Source organism: Acomys russatus, chromosome 8 (assembly GCF_903995435.1).
Source record: "Acomys russatus chromosome 8, mAcoRus1.1, whole genome shotgun sequence".
NCBI lineage: Eukaryota > Metazoa > Chordata > Mammalia > Rodentia > Muridae > Acomys > Acomys russatus.
Genome location: NC_067144.1, coordinates 67,584,044 through 67,609,177, shown reverse-complemented (window position 1 = coordinate 67,609,177; position 25,134 = coordinate 67,584,044). Strand labels below are relative to the sequence as shown.

General features: G+C 37.5%; 3 protein-coding genes across 3 annotated transcripts; all 3 read left to right on the top strand.

Annotated features, from left to right (window-relative positions):
* The first annotated feature begins 1,276 nt into the window (after window positions 1–1,276).
* LOC127192893 (keratin-associated protein 19-4-like) lies at window positions 1,277–1,818 on the top strand. The gene is made up of 2 exons (XM_051150244.1): window positions 1,277–1,496; window positions 1,578–1,818. The coding sequence occupies exons 1-2, from the start codon at window positions 1,316–1,318 to the stop codon at window positions 1,667–1,669; spliced, it is 273 nt and encodes a 90-aa protein (XP_051006201.1). The 5' UTR covers window positions 1,277–1,315; the 3' UTR covers window positions 1,670–1,818.
* Window positions 1,819–9,905: 8,087 nt separating this feature from the next.
* Window positions 9,906–10,294, top strand: LOC127192854 (keratin-associated protein 19-2-like). Its single transcript, XM_051150204.1, has one exon. The coding sequence runs from the start codon at window positions 9,948–9,950 to the stop codon at window positions 10,257–10,259; it is 312 nt and encodes a 103-aa protein (XP_051006161.1). The 5' UTR covers window positions 9,906–9,947; the 3' UTR covers window positions 10,260–10,294.
* A 4,677-nt stretch (window positions 10,295–14,971) lies between these two features.
* LOC127192861 (keratin-associated protein 16-3-like) lies at window positions 14,972–15,505 on the top strand. Its single transcript, XM_051150210.1, has one exon. It carries the CDS (start codon window positions 15,011–15,013, stop codon window positions 15,269–15,271), a length of 261 nt encoding a protein of 86 aa, XP_051006167.1. The 5' UTR covers window positions 14,972–15,010; the 3' UTR covers window positions 15,272–15,505.
* The last annotated feature ends 9,629 nt before the right edge of the window (window positions 15,506–25,134 follow it).

The following is a 25,134-nucleotide window of genomic DNA, read 5'->3' as shown; positions in this document are numbered from 1 at the left end:
TCATAATTCCAGAAAGCTGTCAAAGCCTATATAAATGCAAATTATAAACATGAACTCCGATTGGACTGTGAGGTTAGGGCAATGGCAGTCTACCACAATTGCTCTACCCTTTGTGATAAATGTGCAATGTTATTAGAAAATATTTGGAGAGGGACTCTATTGTGTGTGGGGGCTGGCTATAGGGACATCATGTTTATGATCTTTTTTTCCTGAAATGTAAAACTGCCCTAAATATAAAATCAATTAATAGGAAAAAAGTCAAAAGAAATATCAGATACATGGGTTAAGTATATATATGTGTAGTAATATAAATGTATATATAAAATATTTAATAAAAAACAAAACAAAACAAAAGAAGAAATGGCAGTTGAAATAAGGTCAAAAGTACACAATGGGATGCTGTCACCTGTTGTCCACACATTACACAGATATTCAGAGAAGAGTGTCAGAATCTGAGATAACTGCTTGTGAGTTATAAAGCCACTTTTGAAACAGATATTTAAACCTATTTTGATTTCCGTCTTACGTCACACCGTTGTCAAATCTTATAGAGACATACCATAATAAAAGTGGACCAAATAAACCAGGTGTAAACTTTAAATGTAATATCAACATTAGCACACCAACTTCAAAAACCAAAAGATACAGAGGGTAAAACAAATAACAATTGTAATGATCAATAATATCCTCACAATGGCAAAAGAAAACTAAACCTTTTGGTATCTAGAATTCCTCAGTGTTCAAACACAGAATTAATGCCTTCTGATTTCCTTATATGATGTTCCTGGTTACCCCAAACAGATAGTTAATTTCCTTTAGAGTCCAAGAAATAAAATACTTTTAGAGGATATGACAGAATGCAGAGCCTCAAATTGAACACAGTCCTTTGATTTAATTTGTAAGTTAAACATCTAAGAACACCCAGACACGAATAGATTTAATTGAGAACAAGACATTGTTAAGTGTGATCACTCTAACATGCCAGCTATGAGAGGTTCTAATAGGGAGTTGGTATATCCAGACTTTGAAGATGCAGCAACTCCTTCTCATTATGTGATGAGAGGAATTTTAAGGGCCATGCTAATTTGGCAGCTATGCACATTCAATAGTTTAATGAATGTAAACTCTTCTTGTCAGTAGACAGTGTAATAAGGAGTGGTTTTAAGTAACTTTAATTAAAGAAAATGATGCAAAAAGAGGGAATGCATATTACATATCGTATGTTCTTCTAGGGTATATAAACTTGCCCCACACAGGACAGTTGTGCTCAATATATTACCTTGAACAGCATACTAACTTCTCCATCTCTGGCAACATGAGTTACTACAACAGCTACTCTGGAGGCCTGGGCTATGGCTATGGAGGCCTCCGGGGCCTGGGCTATGGCTATGGCTGTGGATGTGGCAATTTCCGCAGACTGGGCTATGGATCTGGGTATGGAGGCTATGGATATCGCTCTGGGTACGGAGGCTACGGATATGGCTCTGGGTACGGAGGCTACGGATATGGCTCTGGGTATGGAGGCTACGGATATGGCTCTGGGTACGGAGGCTACGGATACGGCTCTGGGTACAGAGGTTACGGATACGGCTCTGGGTACGGAGGCTACGGATACGGCTACAGGCGCCCACTTTCCTATGGAGGATATGGATTCTCCACCTTCTACTGAAAGGCTGGCATAGGAAATCAACACTTGAAACCATAAGAAGACTAACTAAGTAAAGCAAATATCGAATCTATATTACTGTGGACAGTCCCTACTTTGATATGTATAGAATATTCTGGTTTAATTTGCAATAAATTATTCTACTGAAATCGGCACATGTTGCATTTATTTTCTTATTTGTTTAAGAAAATTCTTTCTCTGGATCTTGTTGTTATGTTTTGTTTACTGAGCACTTTCAAATAAGCCATTTCACTTCAAAACAGATCTATCCACCAATTCATCCAATCGAGACATATGGATTCACAAGAATTTGCTGACTTTTCATATTCATATTCTAAGCCTCTTTTTATTTAATATTTTTGTTTGAATTAACATAGCTTAATTCAGTATGGATACAAATGAGTAGCAAGCAATGCTGTCAGACTTGCTTGTTAATCATGGGAATAGATTCCGTCTTCACCCAGCCAGGGTGTGCTTTTCTCAGTCTGTTGCCAGCATGAATTACTGTACTGTATTCCAACAGGGAAATGACATTCCAGTGCCTTGCTTAGAGGATTCCACTCTTTGACAGACAGTAACAGATATAACTTTTCAAGTATTAATACTATTTGTCCATAATATTGATAGAGACTACTTATAATAATAAACAAGAGTGACATATGTAACAAGTTGGTGAGTGTAGTAGGCAGTACAATGCAATGTTATTATGTTATTTAATATTGATTTATTGCTTCTGTGACTTTCTGCAGGGATAAAGGGGAAATTTCACAACATCTTATTTTCTTGGGAGCACATAGGCTTATCTTATGGATAACACATCACAATAGGGTATTAGACTCAAAAAAGTTTTTTTTTTTTTCTTTTTAATGGGTAAATCCAAGTAAGTAAAACGTGACATTCTAAAACCTACTTGTTTTATTTGTAACTTTGTGGTTTTGGCTTGAATTAATGAGGACAAAATATTCAAATTACTAAGTGCTGTTTTTCATTTAGAATAAACAACAAAAAGGAAGGAAGGAAAAAATAAAGATAATAGTGTGTAACATTATGAAAAATTCCCATGTTTGTTTTTTTGTGTGTGCACCCATGTATGTGTGTGTGGGGTGTATGGACTAAGCACAAAAAATCTCAGTGCAAAGCTTAAGAATCTTTATTATCTAATTGTGCTTATAGACACTTCATAATTTCATGTGTATAGAATATTTTGTGCGTGCGCCCGCGCGCGTGCGCGCGCGCACACACACACACACACACACACACACACACACACACACACAGAGCGGAGAAGCCATATGGAAGCCAGATATCACAAATGTGTAACCTACAGCTATAGATAACCATGGTCATAACAGTCACATGTTGTTTAACTCAAATTAAATAGTAGTCTGATAGTTGATATTCCTATAAGAATAACAGTGTTCAAATTAAATATTATGAAATTAATCTCTATGGGTAAATACATAGAGCAGAGGGAGCTTGTGTTTAAACTTTTTAAAATTTGATTTTTATTATAATTTATTCACATTACATCCCAATTGTTATCCCCTCGCTCTTATCTTCCAGTTCCCACTGTCCCTCCCTCTTCCACCCTATTTCCCTCCCCTAGACCTCTGATGGGGGCTCCTTTCCCACTATTTGATCACAGGGTAGCCTGCATCCCCTTCTTCTGTGGGCCCCTTAGGCTGCCCCACCAAGGGGCAGTGATCAAATCACAGGCACCAGAGTTCATGTCAGAGGCAGTCCCCTCTCTCCCCGCTCCCCATACACACGGAGCATGAGCTGTCCATCAGCTACATATGAACAGGTGGTCTAAGTACTCTGTACGCATTGTCCTTGGTTGGTGCATCAGTTGTGCAGACCCCCTGGGTCCAGATCCACTGATCTTTGTGGTCTCCCTCTGGAGCTCCTGATGCCTTTATGTCTTTCCATACCCCCACCCCAATTCTCCCACACAATTGTCATCTTCCTCCCAAGGTCCAGCTGCAAGTCCCAGTATCTGTCTGAAAGCCTGACTGGCTGGAGTTTCTCAGAAGACATCAATGATGGGCCAATAACCACTTATAAGTGTATATAGACCATGTGCGTCTTTCTGGGGTTGGATCTCTTCACTCAGGGTCATTGTGTCTAGGCAAATTTCAAGATTTCCTTGTTTTTGATAGCTGAATAGTATTCCATTGTGTAAATTTACCACAGTTTCTTTATCCATTCTTCTATTGATAGACATCTAGATTGTTTCCAGATTCTGGCTGTTATGAATAAAATTGCTATGGACATAGGTGAGCAAATGTCCTTGTTGTATGCTGGAACAATTTCCCGGTATATGCCCAGGAGTGGTATAGCTAGGTCCTGAGGTAGCACTATTCCCAATTTTCTGAGAAAGTTACAGATTGATTTCCAAAGTAGTTGTACAAGTTTACACTCCCACCAACAATGGAGGAGTGTTCCATTTTCTTTATATCCTCACCAGCTTGGTTTGTCACTTGTTGAAAGATCAATTCTCAAGTTCATATGGAAAAAACAAAAAACCCAGAATGATGAAAGAAACCCTGTACAATCCTCCTCTCCTGGAGGAATCTCTAGCTGTACTATAGAACAACAGTAATAAAACGGCATGGTACTGGCATAGAAATGGATGACCAATGGAATCTAATTGAAGACCCAGATACACATCCATGGTACTTGAGTTTTGACAAAGAAGACAAATCCATACAATAGAAAAAATGATAGCAACTTCAAAAAATGGTGCTGGACTAACTGGATGTCCATATGTAGAAAAATGCAAATAGATCCCTATTTATCACTCTGCACAAAACTCAAGTCCAAGTGAATTAAAGACCTCAACATAAAATCAGACACATTACATCTGTTAGAAGAAAAAGTGGGGAAGATCCTGGAACTTGTTGGCACAGGGAACAACTTCCTGAACAGAACACAAATAGCTCAGGCTCTAAGGCCAACAATTAATAAATGCGACACCGTGAATCTGAAAACTTCTACAAGGCAAAGGACTCTGTCAACAGAACAAAAAGATGGGCTACAGACTGGGAAAAGATCTTCACCAGCCCTACATCTGACAAAGGGCTAATATCCAAAATATATAAAGAACTCAACACATTAAACACCACCAACCAAACCAAATGATCCAATTAAAATTTAGGGTACAGAGCTAAGCAGAGAATTCTCAACAGCGAAATATCAAATGGCTGAGAAACACTTAAAGTAATGCTTTTAGTAGTCAGGGAAATGCAAATCAAAACAACTCTGAGATTCCACCTTACACTTATCAGAATGGGCTTGCATTTAAATATGACCTTCAATCAAGATTAGAGTCTGAGTATCTTTACAGGCGAGAGATATCCGAAGGATGCCTGAAATTCATTTTCATTTCAAATATTATCTCTTCTATTGTACTTTCTTCCAATATGATTATTTGAGGGGAATTTTCAATACATCTCCATTATAAATAGTTACGGATTTTAACAGTCATTTATAACAGAATATTAATATTTGACATTCTAATAAATATTTATTATCTTATTAGGCATCAGTCAGCTATTATCTTGTAAATAAGCACATAATAAGGAACTGGAAGGACGATGGCAGGATTATGATGAAGGTAGCTATGTGTTACTATATAATAGCATATGTTTTATATAAAAATGATGTCCTGAATGAAAATTGATGGACCCAGATAGAAATTTGTAGACTGGATTCTGAGAACAACTGGTAAGATGGTGGGGAAATGGATCAAAGGAAGATAAGGTGGTAGTGACCCCAGTTGTAGGGGAGGTGATTGTAATCTCTATTGTACATTAATAATTTGAATACCTAATGTACAGGAGAAAAGGACATTTTGAAAACATTACATTTTGAATAGTTAATAACACTGCATAAAAATAGATCTTTATTATGAATTGCCTTTCATGTTTAAAAGATTATGCCATGTTTATAGATATAAATAGCTTTATTTTTCAAAAATAAAGCTACTGGTTATGAGGATCAGTGGTACAAACTAAGAAAAGGAGAAGATGAAAAAGCAATGAGTACATTGCAGCTTCACCCCTGAAATTGAATACTGGTGCACATGGCACATAGGTTGATGTCACTGGTGCTTTTCAGTGTTTTCTTTTTAAAAAATATTTTATTAATGTATTCAGATTACATCTCAATTATTATCCATCCCTTGTATCCTCCCATCCCTCCCTCCCTCTTGCTTTCCCCATACTCCCTCTCCTTTGTCTGTGAATGAGGGGGACTTCCTCCTCCTGTATATGTTCATAGGGTATCAAGTCTCTTCTTGGTAGCCTGCTATCCTTCCTCTGAGTGCCACCAGGCCTCCTCATCCAGGGTATGTGGTCAAATATGGGGCACCAGAGTTCATGTGAAAGTCAGACCCCACTCTCCACTCAACTCTGGAGAATGTCCTGTCCATTGGCTAGATCTGGGTAGGGGCTTGAAGTTTACTGCATGTATTGCCCACACAACAGGGACATATGCTCAACCATGCTCATAGCGGCCTCATTCATAATAGCCAGAACATGGAAACAGCCTAAATGTCTCTCAGTAAAAGAATGGATAAAGAAACTGTGGTACATTTACACTATGGGATACTACTCAGCTATTAAAAATGAGGAATTCCTAAAATATGTGGGCAAATGGATTAAACTAGAAATGATCATAATGAATGAGTTCACCCAGAAGCAGAAAGAGTCAAATGATATATACTCACTTATATCTGGACATTAAGTCATGGGGCATGTCCCATGAAAATCTTCACTCCACCAGGAAATTGGATCAGAGGGGAGGACATCCTATTGGGACTCTAGGTGAGAGAAGCATGGGAGAATGGGGAAATAGAATGATCCAGAGGGTCCTAGAAACCTACAAGAAGAACAGTATGACAGGAAGATTTGGGCCCAGGGGTATTGCTCAAACTATGGCACCAGCTTTTGAGTGTTTTCAACAACTTGAAAAGCATCCTAATGTAAGATATAGATGGCTTTGATAGGGTATAGTAAGTTAAGTTTAGCTAACTTTTTTCACTTAATAATAACAAAAAAGAGCAATTCAAAAAACTTAGATATCAAGGTATATTTAATTTCAACGTAATTTTACGACACAGTTATTTTGTTAGTCTATGAACAGCTCTTTTTAGGGCTCAGTGGGTCCAGACTTTGAAGCAGAAATAGACATTTCTAGAGTTAAGACTGATGCAGTGAGTTTCTGGAGCACGTGACTGTACAGGAGTGCAAGTTCACATGCTGTGGGGAGTTGGACACTGTCTTCACATGGCAGGACTTAGTCAAGTGTGGTACATAGAGTTACATAAAATTTGACAACAAATGAAAAATATTTGCTCTCACTGCCTAGTAGGGTATAAAAGCATATGTGAACATATGTCAATTGTCACACTAAGTATCTTGCCATGATGAGACCAACTTGCCATTCTGCAAACCATGAATGGCATCCACTATCCAAGTGAGGCTGCAGCCATGGACAGAGCCTTCAGAGTCTAGGGCTGTGGCAATGGTTGTGATAGTGTTAGTTGTGAGCTATAGTTGACCTTGTCATCAACTTCTAGCGTATAACACCAATGTCATTATAATGCCAGGATTTTTAAATTTTGTTTGTAACTGATTGGGGGTTATTTCTTCATATTCTAATAAATCATTATAATCAGTAAAGAAAGTATAATTTCTGTTTATAAATTTAATTATATTCCGATAGATCTCAACAATTCCTTTGTGAAAGAGAGAGCCCATAAACATACAAATTACAGATTGCTCTAAATAATAGTTTGAGATTGAACTAAAAGCTTCATAAAGATCTTTTCTATGTCTTTCACTATGTAACTCTCAGATTCAAGTCAACAAGAAGCAGCTGCCAGCATGACTATATCTTCATATGTTAAACATGTTTTATTGAATAGAAATATTTCTCAACTCACTCTCAACTTACATAAATTCAGCAAGCTTGGCCCTTTAATTATAAGATCAATAGAATATTTTTGATTAAACCATCTCATTAACCATGCTGGGAAAGTAAACTACCTTTGAAAAAAATTTAATTCTGCAATCTTACCCAACTCTTTTGTAATTCCATTTGATAATTAAATGTGTCATTGATCTATGAGCTACTAATTAGGCAGGGTGATGTTTCATATAAGGCTACTTCATTCTTACTTCAGAATCTTTTAGCTACAGTTCAGTTGACTGATTATATTACTTCATTCAGGTCTATGATAGGACTTTCTTTGTTTGATTCCTCATCGTAGTAAGGCATTGCAATCCAAACATCTGAACATCCAATGTAGTTCACTTCTAAACTATTATTTGGAACTGTATATTGTTTGTATGTTTATGATTATATGATAATAAAACTGATTTCTACAATTTTACTATAAACAGCACATTGACTTTTTTCTGATTACCTCACTAAAATGACCTGTCTTGCTGTTTTTACCATTGTGCCTAAATCTGCCAAAGTTTATCTTCCTGTGAAATCTCTCTAGATTAAGCTAAAAGCACATATTGGTTCACAATATAGTCTTCACTCTTCAAGACCCTGACTGTGTCTCCTGAGTGCAGGTGTTGCGAGCATACGTCACTACACCCAGCTTTGATATTTCGATATATATTTTTCATGATCTTCTTTTATTATTTATCCTTAAGCATGTATCTATGTACTTATGAAGTATGTATACAAAAGGGATAGACACATCAATATATTACTTGTTGCTTCTTTGAAATTATAAAAGTAAATCCAGGGAATACCATAGTTGAGATTGTTTTCATTGGTAATATCTATTTTAATGTGGGTGAGTGTTACTATGAAATCAAAGCAAAAGCGCAAATGAGTCTTTAGTAGTGTTCTCACACCTGTCCCACTTGCCTCAGCAATCATGAGATTTTTAAAAACTTTTTAATATACTTACTGCTGCTGGGGTTCAAAATGACTCATTGAGCAGGATATATTTTTTTCTACCCACATTTTCTTCTTCTCAGAATGAACAGTAAAATAAACTCGGATAAAGCAGGAAAATAATTTACCAGAAAGGAAAATGATAGTTTAAAGCATACTGGTAAAACAGCTATGAACCCCAAAGTCTAGAAATACGTCTCAAAATAATTAGACATTTACAAATAAGCAATTTCTTGAACTCTTCGTGAGCTCCATTTCTGAAACAAAATAATGCAGGCAAGGCATGCCCAATAGGAAACATTATGCAGGAAAAAGGTATTGTGGTAACACTAGCAATATGGATAAAAATACTAAAGTCTGCTTTAAAAAATAAATAAGTAATGACTAAGAACCCAATAGGTACTATAGTAAATGGAGAATAAATACAAATTATGAGGAAAAGAATGACTTGATACAGAATTTGGATGCATGGGATGTGAGGGAAGCAAAGAAAGGCATATAGCAAGGATATTGAGCATTTTAGAACTAGAGTCCAGTCTGGAGAAACAAAAAGGCTGATGGTATAAAGGGAATATACTTGGAAAACTATTTAGGCTGGTTATAAAATACATTTAATTCCTTGATAACCTTTTGTTTCTAGGTGAAGTTTTAGTATTCTGATAATCCAAAAAATTGTTTATATGATGATGGATAAAGTAAAAATGTTTATATATATATATATATATATATATATATATATATATATATATATATATATATATATAATCATAGGCATAATAGAATACATATATTCTTGATTATGCTCATTCTTCTAAACATGCCCTCTTCTTTTGAGTGAAATCAGATCCTTCATTCATCAATCTCAAAACATGTTTGAAGATTATGAAACATTTAATTGTTTTAAGGAAAATCACTTGTTAGAATTTAGTTGGATATTTGATGTTACAAATAAACTGAGTGATGTGAAACTAGGAATGAGAAAATATTTAAAGAAAAAGAGTCTGCCTAAAGTGAATGATAGCATAAGCACAATAATGAATTCTACTACAGGAACCCAATTTCTCTTTCTTTGAAGACATTGGTATTTTCTCATAAAAAGGGACACGAAGAGTTCAAGGGCATTCTAAATAGGCAGAGAAGCGAGCTGAAAATTTTAATGAGTTATATGCCTGTCTTTGAGTCAGCAAACAGACTAATGAGCTGTCTGTAGTAAATTAATAAGTTGGAATGAGCAGAAAGAGTGCCCCCAGGTTTGATCACGTGTTTGCTATAGAGTATATAAGCCTCCCCCTATGTGTGTAGGCATTCACACTCAGGACCTTCCCTTGAAAAACAAATCAAACCTGCCTCTCCTGACACCATGAGCTACTACAGTGGCTACTACGGAGGCCGTGGCTACGGCTATGGCAACTTCGGAGGCCTGGGCTGTGGGTATAACAGCTTCCGCAGACTGGGCTGTAGCTCTGGCTGTGGAGGTTACGGATATGGCTCTGGCTATGGAGGCTACGGATATGGCTCTGGCTACGGCGGTTACGGATATGGCTCTGGCTACGGCGGTTACGGATATGGCTCTGGCTACGGAGGCTTCGGAGGCTACGGACATGGCTCTGGCTACGGAGGCTCCGGTTTTGGCTCTGGCTATGGAGGGTACGGGTTCTCCAGTTTCTACTGAAATTCTGCTCTAATTACTCAGCATTTGACGTCTTGACAGTTGTTCTGAGAAAAAGTGGTCAATTGGCGTTGTGCTGCTGAGCCAACTGATTAGGTCAAATTCTAGAATTTTAAAGACATCGTTTATAAAACGTGTCTGCATCCTAAGCTTGGGGACTAAGAGTGGGTTTGTGTTCAATTGTCAATAAATGATTCAATAAGAAATTGAAATGTGACTTCTTTTCATTTGTTTCACTAATGTGTATGTTGATATCTGTCACGTACAATGAAATGCATAAAAGAATATATGCACGTAAATATACACACACATGTATAGCTAGATATAGGTAGACATAAACAAAGCAAAAGGGCAAGGGTGATGAAGGAATAGTATTGAAAGGATAAGAAGATAGGACTGTGATCTCCATAACTGAGCCAACACATACTGTATACATGTATTAAAGTTTTATACCCAGATCTACCCAATGGACAGGACATTCTCCACAGTTGAATGGAGAGTGGGGTCTGACTTTCACACGAACTCTGGTGCTCATATTTGACCATGTCCCCTGGATGGGGAGACCTGGTGGCACTCAGAGGAAGGATAACAGGCTACCAAGAAGAGACTTGATACCCTATGAGCATATACAGGGGGAGGAGGTACTCCTCAGTCACAGTAATAGGGGAGGGGAGTAAAGGGAAAATGGGAGGGAGAGAGGAATGGGAGGATACAAGGGATGGGATAACCATTGAGATGTAATATGAATAAATTAATAAAATATATTTTTTAAATAAAGTTTTATACTTTACTCAATAAGTCTGTAACTTTTTGCCAGATCAAGATCTGTGTTAACATTTTCTTCTTTAATAAACTCATTTATGTTGAAACTGAGAATTTAACCAACCAATTCATAGTTTATCTACTTGGAAATTTAATTAACCAATGAGCAGTGTTAAAACTCAACCCTCATTGAAAATTTACTCTGACCTGCACTTTCAGTAAGTTAAAGGTAGCAGTTGGGATGGACCACCACTGTGGGCTAAGCCAGTGAATTGGCACTTAGCAATGTTGCTGAAGGCTGGGTTGTGCAGCCTGGGGCAGTATCATGGGATTTCCCAGGATGGATTTTCTTTCTGACTTACATCATATCCTTTATGAATAGTTATCACAAGAATGTAAAGGAGAAAAATAAATTCTTACAACTGTTGACTTGGTTTAGTCAATACTATAACAATTTTGTGTTCTTCAAGATTGATCAATTTTTTTGTTGAGAGGAAATGTTTAAAAGTTTAACACTTCTATCAATAATGAGATATTTTTCACTCTTCTATCCATAAAAATGAGTAACAAATTACATAAGCCATGAGTTGACACTTCTAAACAAGCAATAGCAGCATAACATTTCTTTTGATCCCATGAACAGACAAAACGAAATGGGATTCTCAACAAATATTGCAAAAATATTCTTTTATTTTGTGCTTGTAAGAAAATAGTGGTTTTGTTACATTTTCTTTCAAGTGCTTTTCTTGTTTTGATGAAGAAGCAATGTTTGCAAATCACAGTTGTACATCTTCCATGAAGATGCAGTTAGCATTTATCAAATTACTGGCCAGTTTTTCCCATTTTATCCCATATTGTTTACACATTTAAGGTCATCTTAGGTGTCAATATATTGAAAACTGAGTTTAGTGAGTTGCATGCTCAGAAAGTATCAGAGCAATACCATGAAATCCTTAGCTGTGATTTATTACGGCTCTAAAACATTCTCCCCAATGGCCTGGCACAAGATCATAAACTTATTTAACATATTATGAAAATTAAGGGTGGGATTTGTAACTCACATATGTGGTTCATGAGAGTGGATGGGAGAGTTACTGTATCCACTACGTTTCACACGGTTGTGCTTTCCTTTGCCTAGAGTAGCACAGGCACCAAGGAGAAAGGTTTCTGTTGGCTTATTGCTGTGTTAACCATAGAAACATGGCTGGAGTTAGATCAGCCTTGAAATATTTCCTAGAGTATCTGATAAGTGGCCCAAGTTATTCTCTGAATGGTCCATGCTTAATATAATGAGTAATCATAAATACTCCATTCATACAACTTGCTGGGTGCCATTTGACTGCTCTGATTTAACACGGGGGGAGGTTAAAAAAAAAAAAACCAAACCCATTAGAAGAAAGAACGTGTCCCTTTATAATTATAAATGAAACATGATAGTCTTAAAAACCATGTCATTCAAAAATTATCATAAATCCCAAGAAAAACTTAACAGGGCAATTATAGTCATAAAATAAATTATATGAGACTCAGCTTTCAAAAAGTGTCTACATGTGGGTGAGGTTTAGTCAGTTTCAAAGTCAGCCTTGGGCCAAATTGCCACCTTACTGTGATGAGCCAAAGGGAGACTGGAAACCAAGGCTACAACGTTCCTAAAGAGTATCTTATTATCCACTCCCCTTTTCTGATTGTGCCTTACATTTACCAAATTTAATTTCTTTTTGAGTTGTAAAAGTCATTTTTAAAATTTTATTATAACTTATTCAGATCATATCTCTATTGTTATCCCCTCCTTTGTATCTTCCAGTTCCCACCCTCCCTCCCTCTTGCATCTTGTTCCCCTTCCCTAGACCTCTGACAGAAGGGGACCTCCTCCTTCGCCATATGACCTCAGCATATCAGATCTCATCTGATAGCTTATTTCCCCTTCCTCAGTTTGTGCTCAGACCTCCCCACCAAGAGGAAATGTTCAAATTGGAGGCACTAGAGTTAATATCAGAGACAGTTCTCTGTCTCCCCACAACCATGGAGAATGAGCTGTCCATTGGCTATATCTGAACAGAGGGTCTAGTTTATTTCACACATTGTCCTTCGTTGGTACAACAAGCAGCCCCTCTTGGGTCCATATTTGCCTGCCTTGATGATCTACTTGTGGGGATCCTGAACCCTCTGTGTCCTTCCATTCCCCCATTCCTCCATACCTCTCTCAGCTTTCCACCCAGTGTCCAGCAGAAAGACACAGTATCTGCCCAGATCTCCCACTGGCTGGAGTCTCTCAGAGGACATCTATGTTAGACTATATCCACTTATAAGTGAGTATATACCATGTGTGTCTTTCTGGGTCTGGGCTACCTCACTAGTTTCATCCATTTGCCTGCAAATTCAAGATTTCCTTGTTTTTAATAACTGAGTAGTATTCCATTGTATAAATGCACCACAGTTTCTTTATCTATTCTTCAGTTGAGGGACATATAGCTCATTTCCAAAATCTGGCTTTTATAAACATAGTTGAGCAAATGTCCTTGTTGTATGGTGGAGCATCTTTTGGGTATATGCCTAGGAGTGGTATGGCTGGATCTTGAGGTAGCACTATTACCAGTTTTCTGAGAAAATTCCAGATTAATTTCCAAAGTGGTTGTACAAGTTTGCATCCCTTCCAACAATGGAGGAGTATTCCCCTTTCTCCACATCCTTGCCAGCATGTGCTGTCACTTGACTTTTTGATATTAGGTATTCTGGTGGGTGTAAAATGGAATCTCAGAGTATTTTTGATTTGCATTTCCCTCACAACTAAGGATGTTGAGCATTTCTTTACATCAATAGTCTCAACTCTCCAATAAACAAGAGTTGTAAATGTCTTAATAAATAAATATTCAGAGAATTTTATGTGATAAAATATTTTTAAGCAATAAATAATTATTAATATTCTAGGAAGGTTCAGTTGGTATTGTAGGAAATATTACCTCTATATTACCTGAAATCAACTATACCAATGGAAGAACACAGATAGGCAAAGTGGTGTGAAGGGTTTATGCCTTATATTGAGAATGGAGAACTAAGCTCTGATGACCTGAGTGAGTAGGCTTTGGTCAAGTCCCTTCACTTGGGCAGAGATAAATAGTGGGAAATTGAAGTCCGGTGATATTTGAAATGAGACTTGAAAGTCACACACAGGTAAAAACATACAGAGAAAGACAGAAACAAGACAAAAAAAGTAGGCGCAGATGTCATCAGTGGGAGATCTGAAGCTGGACTCCCTGTGGATACAAGATGAAGGAGCTTGAGAGAGTTCTGCCAAGAAGTTAAGAGGATGTTTAATCACTGTCATTGTCTCCCTCTCCACTTCTAACTCAATTGTGGTATGTTATTAAACCAAAATAAGCATTACATTATTGAGTGTAAATCCAGAAAGAAATATGACAATCATGCAGACTCAAAATCTTATATTCAAGAAATCAGGTGACAATTTGTGGCTTTTGACAGTGAGTTAAATCTTTGGCATGATACAAAGTATGTGACTCTTTTGAAAACACTGATACATTTCAATCTTGATCTAGGATATTCCTCACATTTTTGTGGTTTCAAATCATAGCAGTGTCCCTAGCAAAATGCTCTAGAAAAAAATTTAAATTATATTCAAGAACATTTAGTGTTTATGATATTGTCTAATAATAACCAATTTTCTTAAGGTCTATTATTATCTTTGTATTGGAAGATACAATGACTCTGTCTAATGAGGTTAAAGCACAAAGTTCTGAGACAAAGTCACTAGGTAGCCAAATAAATCTTAAACAACCTTAACAGATGTTGGTCAAATGACAGTGAATAGATGGATGTGTTGTCTCAGGTAATTAAAATTCATGGAATGACACAAAGGAGGGGCACATGTTTCATCATATCCTCTACTCGGAGTATATAAGCTTCGCTGTAGTGGTTGATGCTCACACTCAAGAGCTCTCCTCAAACACAGGAACAAATCTACCACTTCTGACACCATGACCTATTACAGTGGCTACTACGGAGGCCTGGGCTTTGGCTATGGTGGCTTCAGAGGCCTGGGCTGTGGGTGTAACAGCTTCCGCAGACTGGGCTATGGCTCTGGGTATGGCGGCTATGGATATGGCTCTGGATTTGGAGGTTATGGATGCAGCTCTGGGTATGGAGGCTATGGATATGGTTCTGGCTACAGAGGCTATGGATACGGTTGCTGCTGCCCTTCACGCTATGGAGGGTATGGGTTCTCCAGCTTCTACTGAGTGAATTGCTGGAATCAGATATATGTAGTCCTGTTCTTTGCTCTTATTTCAGACAGACATATATCTCATTTTCTCTGACATCAATTTATACAAATTTAGGAATATTAAGCAGCTTCTGTGAACTTTTTGTACATCTGTAGAAGCATTTAACCTCTGTAACCCATTACTGAAATGCATACTTAATATGAATAAACCTTTAATTTACTTTTCTTGCTTTTAAAAATTTATTGTTGCCATATTATATTTCTAGCACTATCTTAGAGAAAAATATTTTTGGTTTTCTAATAAATATTTGAAGTTTTTAACCATAATTTTAGCATCTGATTTTACATCTAATATAAATCATTTTATTAGGAAGTATTGATATATTGGTGCACACAATTGTTTGATGAAAATGATACCATTCTAACTCAAACTGGGCATAGTGGCAGATGACTTTAACCCCAGCACTCAGGGAGGCAGAGAAAAGTGGATCTCTGTGAGTTTGAGGCCAGCTTGGTCTACAAAGTGAGTCCAGGACAGCCAAGGCTACATAAAGAAACCATGTCATCATAAAAGAAAGAAAATAAAAGAAAAGAAAGAAAATGATTCTAATTCATTTATCTACATAAGCTTAAAACATATAAGATGTATTTGAAAAATAAATAGAATTAACTTGCTTCCATTTGCTCATTCAAAATATGAACCCTCTCAAATGACTCTCAATTATGCAGTCATTAAGACAGTGCCTTCTTTATCTATATTTTTTTATTATTTTTCTTTTTTACCTATACATTTATATTATTACACATATCTACAGTAAACTGCCTACCACAAGAACCACAAAACAATGAAGAATTGTGTAAATGTTACATTCATAGTGTTTTGGTGCCCTCTTGTATTCTGCTGTAGAACATTGCTTTGGGCTGCATCTTCTTTTAGTAATATTGTTCTAGACAATAACAGTGTTGCCTTTTCCTAACTTCTGTCTTAGGGAATGGTAGGCATAGGAGAGTCTTACTTCCTTTCCTTAGTATATACTGAGAACTATAGTGCCCGTGGTGAACATGCTATGTCAGACACATAAACAGTGCTAGAACTTTTTACATTACAGTAAATTCACAAGGTGATGGAAATTCAGAGGACCAGTTTGCAGGATAAACCTGCTTTTGCCTGGTATCATGGCAGATAAAAACAGAGATTCTTTATTTTTAAGATTTATTATCACTTTGTGTGTGTGTGTGTGTGTGTGTGTGTGTGTGTGTGTGTGTGTGTGTGTGTGTAAAACTAAGCTACATGGTCTTCAAGTCTCCACAAGAGACTTGAGAAGGATTAAACTTGATTATCTGAGTATGCTGGGAATGCTGGTTAGTAGCTTTCCAAAAGAGAAGACGACAGAGACAGTTTTCTACCTGCATAGTTACCCAAAAAATCTCTATACCTTTGGTCAAGATGTCATGGATATTGAGGCCCAAGGTACTGCACCAAGGGGCAGTGATAAAATTGCAGGCACCAGAATTCATGTCAGAGGCAGTCCTCTTACAGATGGAACACGAGCTGTCTATCAGCTACATCTGAACATGGTGTCTAGGTACTCTGCATGAATTGTCCTTATGAATTTTGATGCAAAAATACTCAATAAAATATTCACAAGCTGAATTCAAGAACACATCAAAGCTATCATTCACCATGACCAAGTAGGCTTCATCCCAGGCATGCAGGGGTGGTTCAATATACAGAAATCCATCAATGTGATCCATCATATAAACAAACTTAAAGAAAAAAACCACACATGATCATCTCCATAGATGCTGAAAAATTATTTGACTAAATTCAATACCCATTCTTGCTAAAAGTCTTGGAGAGATCTGGGATGCAAGGCCTAAACATAATAAAGATGATATACAGAAGGCCTACAGCTAAAATAAAACTAAATAGAGAGAAACTTATATAAATTTCACTGAAATTAGGGATAAGACAAGGCTGTCCACTCTCTCCGTACCTCTTTAATATAGTACTTGAAGTCCTAGGTAGAGCAATAAGACAATTAGAGATCAAAGGAATGCAAATTGAAAAGGAAGAAGTCAAAGTATCATTATTTGCAGATGATATGATCGTATACCTAAGTGACCCCAAAAATTCTACAAAGGAACTCCTACAACTGATAAATACCTTCAGCCATGCGGATGGATACAAAGTCCAATAAGTTCTTATGCCTGCCTTCTTTGGTGTGATATTAAGCACACATGCCCCGATATTTTCAAGATGTACGAATAAATTAATAGGATGGCATTCTGTCTACTCCTAGGAATAGGTTTCTTAGCCAACATATAAAGTGACCATGGAATCTCATTCTATTAGTTCATTGGATATGGCCTGATATGTGTGCATCCTGTAAATTCAAGTCTGACCCCTTACTATTGATGTCAGAGTGAAGGAGAGATAAACATGTTTTTTGTTTAGATCACAAGTGGGGGATGAGAAAAATACTTGTGAGAGGGCAGGTGACGTTTATCCCCTTAGACGTTGAACCACCATGTAGGGGAGATTGGTTATTAAGCAGATGAAAAACATCCTTGAACAAATGCTGAGAGGAGGCAAATGTGAGCCAAAAACAAGAGATGAGGCCTTTGGAGACTTGGGGTAGTTTTGGCTTTTCATTGCTCCACTTCAAGATGTTCCTAGAGAGAACCACTCAAGGGAAGGCTTCAGGGCTCTGTGCTCCTGCTGAGGTTCCAGGTTCCAGCAGAAGAAATCCTGCTGATTACTCCAGGAGAATTGTTTCTCAGAACTGATATCCTTAAAGTTTCGTTATTGTATTCTTTAATCTTCTTTTCCTATTGTTTAGGTTAGTCGAGTTATAAATGAGGTACTCTTGGTTAATTAGTTCATAATAAAATATATTTGTTAAAAAATGGAGCCTACATCAGAGACCTTTGTTCACCTCTATACACTTAAAAGATGAGATTAGTTGTTTGAATAAATTATCAAGGAATAACTTATTTTCTTTTATTTATATGATTCCTTCATTTCAAATCAGACAATGGACAAAAAGAAGTAAAGAAAGACAAGAGAGGAGGATGAAAAAGAGAAGAAAAAAGGGAGAATGGAGGAAAAATGGTGGGAAAAAAGAAGGGAAGGAAAGAGAGAAAATTTACATTAGTTATTAGTGCTTTTTAATTGGACTTGTGTGGGTAACAGGAGCAATTACTGAATCAATACAGAACTATTTAGTTGGGGAGGAAGAAATGGAGTGAAGGAAATTTTCCTCTTTTCAATGTAGAGAAAGGAAGAAAAGAGTTCACAAGTGAAGTGCTGAATCACTTATTTACTTGCCTTTTGGTTTTAGTTAATAATAATTAGATGGGAAACAAAGATAATTCCTGTTCAAGTATTGTCACACTGAAAGAAATGGACACAAAGATTTTCCGGTAGATCTCATTTGCAAACACTATAGTTAATTTTGTTAATTAAGCTTTAAAATTGGATGTTCTGAATACTCTGGGCAGACTTATTCCTCAGCTTATGCTATAAGCAGAAGGGCTCTGAAATGCTCCCTGTGTGTTAACAGCTGTGGTTACCACTCTGTATGAGTTATGTCCTTGAGTTTTCATTTTTTATTGTTAATTCTAAAATTTAACAACATGTAAGCACACACTTATTGTTATGTTTAGAGATTGCCCTGTTGACATATTTTTTAAATGGTGCATGATTTTATCATTTAGAACATATAACATGTGACTGCTCGCCATAATTTTCTGCTGGCAGGCATTGCATTGGCTAACATGACCTTGTCTAGAAGGCACATTTGGTTTAAGTGCTGGCTTCATTTGAAGGCTTTTAAAATCTTTATTTCTGCTCAAAATTGTCAAGATGCTATTAAAAATAACTTGTACCCAATGTAATTAGTGCTTCTGGACATCATGGCTTTTAGAAGTAGATTTCAAAAGCTATGTTTACATCCTTGATCACATTGCTAAAAAGAACTAGAAGCAAGAAACCCAAAATATATTTCCAAATTGTGGTCATTAAAATAATTCTTCTGTGGGGGAACCAAACTGCTGTTTGCACCTAGTGCAGTTGTTCTCAGCCTTCCTTATGCTGTGACAGACCCCTTAATGCAGTTCCTCATGTTGTGGTGACCCCCAACCCTAAAATTACTTTGTTGCTACGTTGTAACTCCAATTTTGCTACTTTTATGAGTCTTGATGTAAATATTTGATATACAGGATATCTGGGAAGTGACCCCAACAGGGTCAGGACACGCAGGCTGAGAACTGCTGATCTAGTGCATCTCTAATGTATTATACATCTCGTGTGCAAACAGAAGCCTATCTGCAGATGGGAGGCTCTGTTTCTTCTTTCAGCAGAAGCTGGCACCGACACAGTGATGCTGGGTGTTGGACATTACAGTATCTTACTGTTTAGTAATGCCTTAGTTTTGCCTTCTGCTTAAATCTTACCCTTATTAGGACCCCAAAGAAGGATTTGGAGCCTCACTAGACCTTATTGTCCTTCCAAATGTAGCTACAGTGAACATATATATATATATATGTTTTTTTTTTCTGAGAGGAAAATAAGCATAGAGGTTCTGTGCTGTCTTATTCAGATGCCTGTCAATGTGTGTACAGAGACAGTTTTGTTAATCTTGGCATCTCAAAGGCTTATATAAATGCCTGTCAGGGCAACGTTAACTCACAAAACTTTTCCTGAGTACATCTTTCATCGTACAAACTGATTGTTTATTTACATATCAATTTTTTCATTGTTATTATTTTTAACATAATGCAATTATATCAGTATTGAAATTAGAAGTCTTAGTATCATGTTTACTGTACATATTATGCTTGGGGCTGAGGATAGAGCTCAGTTGGCAGAACATTTACATAAAACATTATCCACAGATCTTCATTAGGAATCTAAGAAGTGCTGGGTACCTCAAGCCAATTTTAACATAACTAATATACAGTCCTTGTTTTCTGAGATCTTACTTGTTTATATGTGTCATCATTATCTATACTTCAGGTATTATGGGGTATGAGGTCCTGGAGCTATTTTCACTTTATTTGAAGCTAAGTTGGTTCCAGAGGGGGTGGGTGTTACAGCAGAGAGGTTGGAATGAGGCAGGGCTTGATTTCTTCAAGTAGTGGATTCTTACTTCTTAGAGTAAAAGACCTTAAATTGACTGGCCACAAGAAATACCAGTTGTAAGGGTGCCACCCTGGGGACCATGGAACAGGTATCCAACCAAGGAACCTATGTGGGGCATTCCAGAGAGAACTGCAATGCAACTGTCTCTAAGGAACACATTTCCTTTTACAATGTTCTTTTACAAAGAACATTTTCCTTTCAGAATCTTCATGCCCCTTTGAGTGCTGTGTCATCCCCCACTCCTTCTCACCATACTGGTATTCCCTCATTGTATGGAGGAATCCAGACCTGATCTTCTTTGGTACCACAGTCTGTCTTTCAGGAAACCGTGCTTCATCCTCCTAAAACCCTACGCAGTATTTTAATGCTACAAAATTGAAGCTGGTAAAAGTTTTTTAAAAATTATCAAAGTTAAATAATTTTATAGCAAAGCTGGTTCTGTAACTCAGGAATCCTGAGTGGGGGAAAGATATTTATCTCTATCTATCTATCTATCTATCTATCTATCTATCTATCTATCTATCTATCCCTTCTCTGTTTCCCTTCCTCTTACTATGCCTGTTTCTGTCTCTCTGCATCTGTCTGTGCCCTCCCTTCCCTCCTTTCGTCTATCGTTCTCCCTCCTCCTCTCCTTTCCTCTCATCCCCTTCTCTCTGTAATCACTCAAGAACCCAATGGAGTAAAATCACTGTCTACATTTTATCCCAAGCCCTGCACTTGCCTTTCAATTTAGCCTTCCATCTTCTCTCCAATGGCCTCTACATTGTAGATAACACAATAAATGCTAATCTCTTAACTGTCAAGTCCAGACTTGTCTTTCTACTTGCCCTGACACACAGTGTCACCAGTTGTAGGCAGGGGTTGTCTGAAAGAACATTTGCTTAAGGTAGATTACAATCTCTGCCACTTCCCAGTGCAACACTGCTTAAGTTATTCCATTTTATTGTGTTTCAGTTCTCTCAGATGTAAGGCTGGGGTCATAGAAGTAACAACTTCACAGAGGCCTTATGAAGCTTAACAAAATAAGACAGCCCTTCACTATTACTTCTTATCCATGTACAATCAGTATGTGTAAGTTACCACCCCTCTAATTTATACAGGTCTGAATCTAGTTTCATGTCCATTTTCTATCAACAGTGTCTTGCTAAAAAGTACAGCTCAGTGAACCTCAGGACTATTGGCTATACAATAGCAAAGTCCATGTTAACACAGTTAACACTCAGGGAGAGTAAGAGAACTTCCCTGGCTTTAGCCACAATGAGGGTGGTTGACCATCTGCTTGGATGAGTAGGAGGTTTGGGTCTGCTATATGTCTCTCGCTACTTAATTAGACTAGACCTGGAATATTCTTACAGAATAGCAGTAGTATAAATGACAAGAATATTTGCCTGTGGGCATTCATCTGAGAACTCACGTGATCAGCTCATCCTCCCTACATGTTATACTGTACTACAGAGTGGAGCCAGAAATAGGAAAGTACAAGAGTGAGCCAAGAGAAGTGCCACCTCTCCTACTTCCTACTGTCTGTCTTTGAAAATTCTTTTTATTTGGTGAAGGCTGACACAAAGCAATTGATTGTGTCCCCTCCTCAAGTTGAGGAAACACAAATATGTTTTGCCAGTCTGTAGGGAGGCTACAAAACAATAAGAGGTGCCCTGTCAATTTTAGGCCCCAGATAAATAACAAAAATGATTGTCATAGAAGACTGTCCAAAAACAGCTCATGGAGTATGATCAGTTATCTAAAACTCAAATACAACCAGGTGTGCGAGAGTTCTTGATGCTAACTATGGAGCATCTCACAGTCTGGCTTGTCATCTTATATTCATGTCTGTGAAATGAATCTGACTGTGAGTCTGTGTGACAGGCAAGCCTTGGCATGCTTTCACCGACAGACAATTCTTTCATATATGTAGCCCTTCTTCCTTTCTGGCTTCCCCCTCCCAGACTGCTATGCACCCAGTGCTCCCAAACTGAAAAGCCAAGTCATAAAAATAATTAGTCATTTATCTGTCTCGTCTCATTCATTGGCTACTAAAGTATCTTTAATCTTGTGTTTAATGTTTTCAAAGAGGCCATTTCAGTCATCACCACTTTTGTTTCCAGCTTCTCATCACTTCATCTTGGTTTCTCAGCTGAGTTTTACTAACTAAGCTTTATCTTGTCTCCCACCGTAAGATGCTACGCTTATGGAGTGGAGGTCCAGAGTTTAAGGCAGACTGCTTAGATTCTCATATGAACTTGCTTGCTGGCCCCAGAGTATATACCCTATGTCTCTAGACAATTTATTTTCATCTCTTTTTGTTTGTTTGTTTCCTACACATTGATAACGGTATAATTAGTAGGATTAAAATAACCTAAAAACTCCTAGTTCTATATGTCCTAAATATGCAGTATATCCTCAGCTGCATTCACACACATTTTGTCCACAGTCATTCTTTTTTTTTTTTTTTTTTTTTTTTTTTTATTAATTTATTCTTGTTACATCTCAATGTTTATCCCATCCCTTGTATCCTCCCATTCCTCCCCCCCCATTTTCCCATTATTCCCCTCCCCTATGACTGTTCCTGAGGGGGATTACGTCCCCCTATATATTCTCATAGGGTATCAAGTCTCTTCTTGGCTACTTGCTGTCCTTCCTCTGAGTGCCACAGGTCTCCCCCTCCAGGGGACATGGTCAAATGTGAGGCACCAGAGTATGTGAGAAAGTTCGTATCACACTCTCTCACTCAACTGTGGAGAATATTCTGACCATTGGCTAGATCTGGGAGGGGTTTAAAGTTTACCTCCTGTAATTGTCCTTGGCTGGTGCCTTAGTTTGAGCGGGACCCCTGGCCCAAATCTGCCTATCATATTGTTCTACTTGTAGATTTCTAGGACCCTCTGGATCCTTTTATTTTGCTGTTCTCCATGCGTCTCTCATTTAGAGTCCCAATAGGATGCCTTCCCCTCTGTTCCCAGTTTCCTGGTAGATGAAGGCTTTCGTGGGACATGCCCCTTGGGCTAGTATGCAGATATAAGTGAGTATATACCATTTGATTCTTTCTGCTTCTGGGTTAACTCACTCATTATGATCATTTCTAGCTCAATCCATTTATCCACCAATTTTCGGGAATTCCTTGTTTTTAATAGCTGAGTTAGTATTCCTAGTGTATATGTACCACAGTTTCTTTATCCACTCTTCTACTGAGGGACACTTAGGCTGTTTCCATGTTCTGGCTATTATGAATAAGGCTGCTATGAAACATGGTTGAGCAAAATTTCTTGTTGTGTGCTGGAGCATCTTCTGGGTATATTCCAAGGAGTGGAATAGCTGGGTCTTGAGGAAGCCCTATTCCCATTTTTCTGAGATAGCACCAGATAGATTTCCAAAGTGACCCTCCACAGTCATTCTTATTACATAATTTTTGAATCTTTATTTCCTATCCAATTATGAGTCCTCCAATGAAGTCTAAATTTGCTCAGCTTTAATGATTCCGAGTTGAAATGCGTTTCAGAGTCACGCAGCTAAATGTCTCACTTCCAGACTTCCCTCATGGCTCTGACACTGGATGCCTGCTAAACTCGATGTGCCCATCATAGGAAGAATTTCTTTTGTGCTGCATTTTCACATTGAAGTGTTCACTGGAATATTTTGCCAAAAAAGAGAAAGATTTAAACAGCACATATTAAATAAAATTGTTTTCTAGGCATATTGTGAAAATATAATACAAGTATGGCAAACTGTTTTCACTTTATTCCAAAAGTCATATATAGCACATGAAGTGATTAACTCCCATACACTCTTTTCCTTCATGGCTTATTTATTAATTAAAATATCTTCATTAATTAATTAAAAAATTAAAATTAATTCTGTGTGTGTGTTTGCACACACATACATGCCACAGTGTAGACTTGGAGGTCAGAGGACAACATTGTGATAACTCCTTCCACCACGTAGAGTCCAAACTCTCCTCACCAATTTTTGCAACAACTTTACTCACTAAGTGACTTCAGTGATCTTGAGATAGAACTATTCAAAAATTGAAGAAGCGGTTAATGGAAAGATTGCCAAGCCAATGTACTTCTTCCTTAGTTTACACTTGTTGTAGAAGTAAAGAATGTAAAGAGAAACAAGGTGTATCAGCTATGGTTTATAATCAAGATGTGCCAATCTCTGCCACAGAAGAAACTGACTGAAGATGAGGGCACTCTAGGAACTCAGGATGGCAAACTTCGTAGCAGCCAGAATTGTCTGGACACCCGTGAGGGCATGCAAGTCAATGGAGCAGCAGTGCTACGAGTGCAATATTATTTTGTCATTACTGTCATTGTTGCTTCTAACTTCCAGTGAAATAGACTGTGACAACTATGGTTAGTAGACCCTGGAACCCATCTCCTTTTCTTTTGGAGACTTCCTACCATTTGTGGATCAGATAAAGTACTTTGTCAGCAGAGTATAGTTTGCGTGGTGAAGATACTACTACTGAGTGTGGTGTAAGAAGTTATTTGGTTTTCCTAGAGTTGTGCAGTGGGAAGTGTGATATTTCTTCCTCCTAAATACAAACAGGTACAGTGGTACTGAAAACCCCAGGAGATTTATGTCAATTACTTAGAGCTAAGTAGGACTGAGCCCATCTTTTCTTAAATTTCAAATTCAGTACAGAATACAAATAATATAAATATATACATGGGACTCTTAGCCCCAAACAATTCTACCAGGCCTATGTCTGTGCTTAGGAACTAAATCCATTC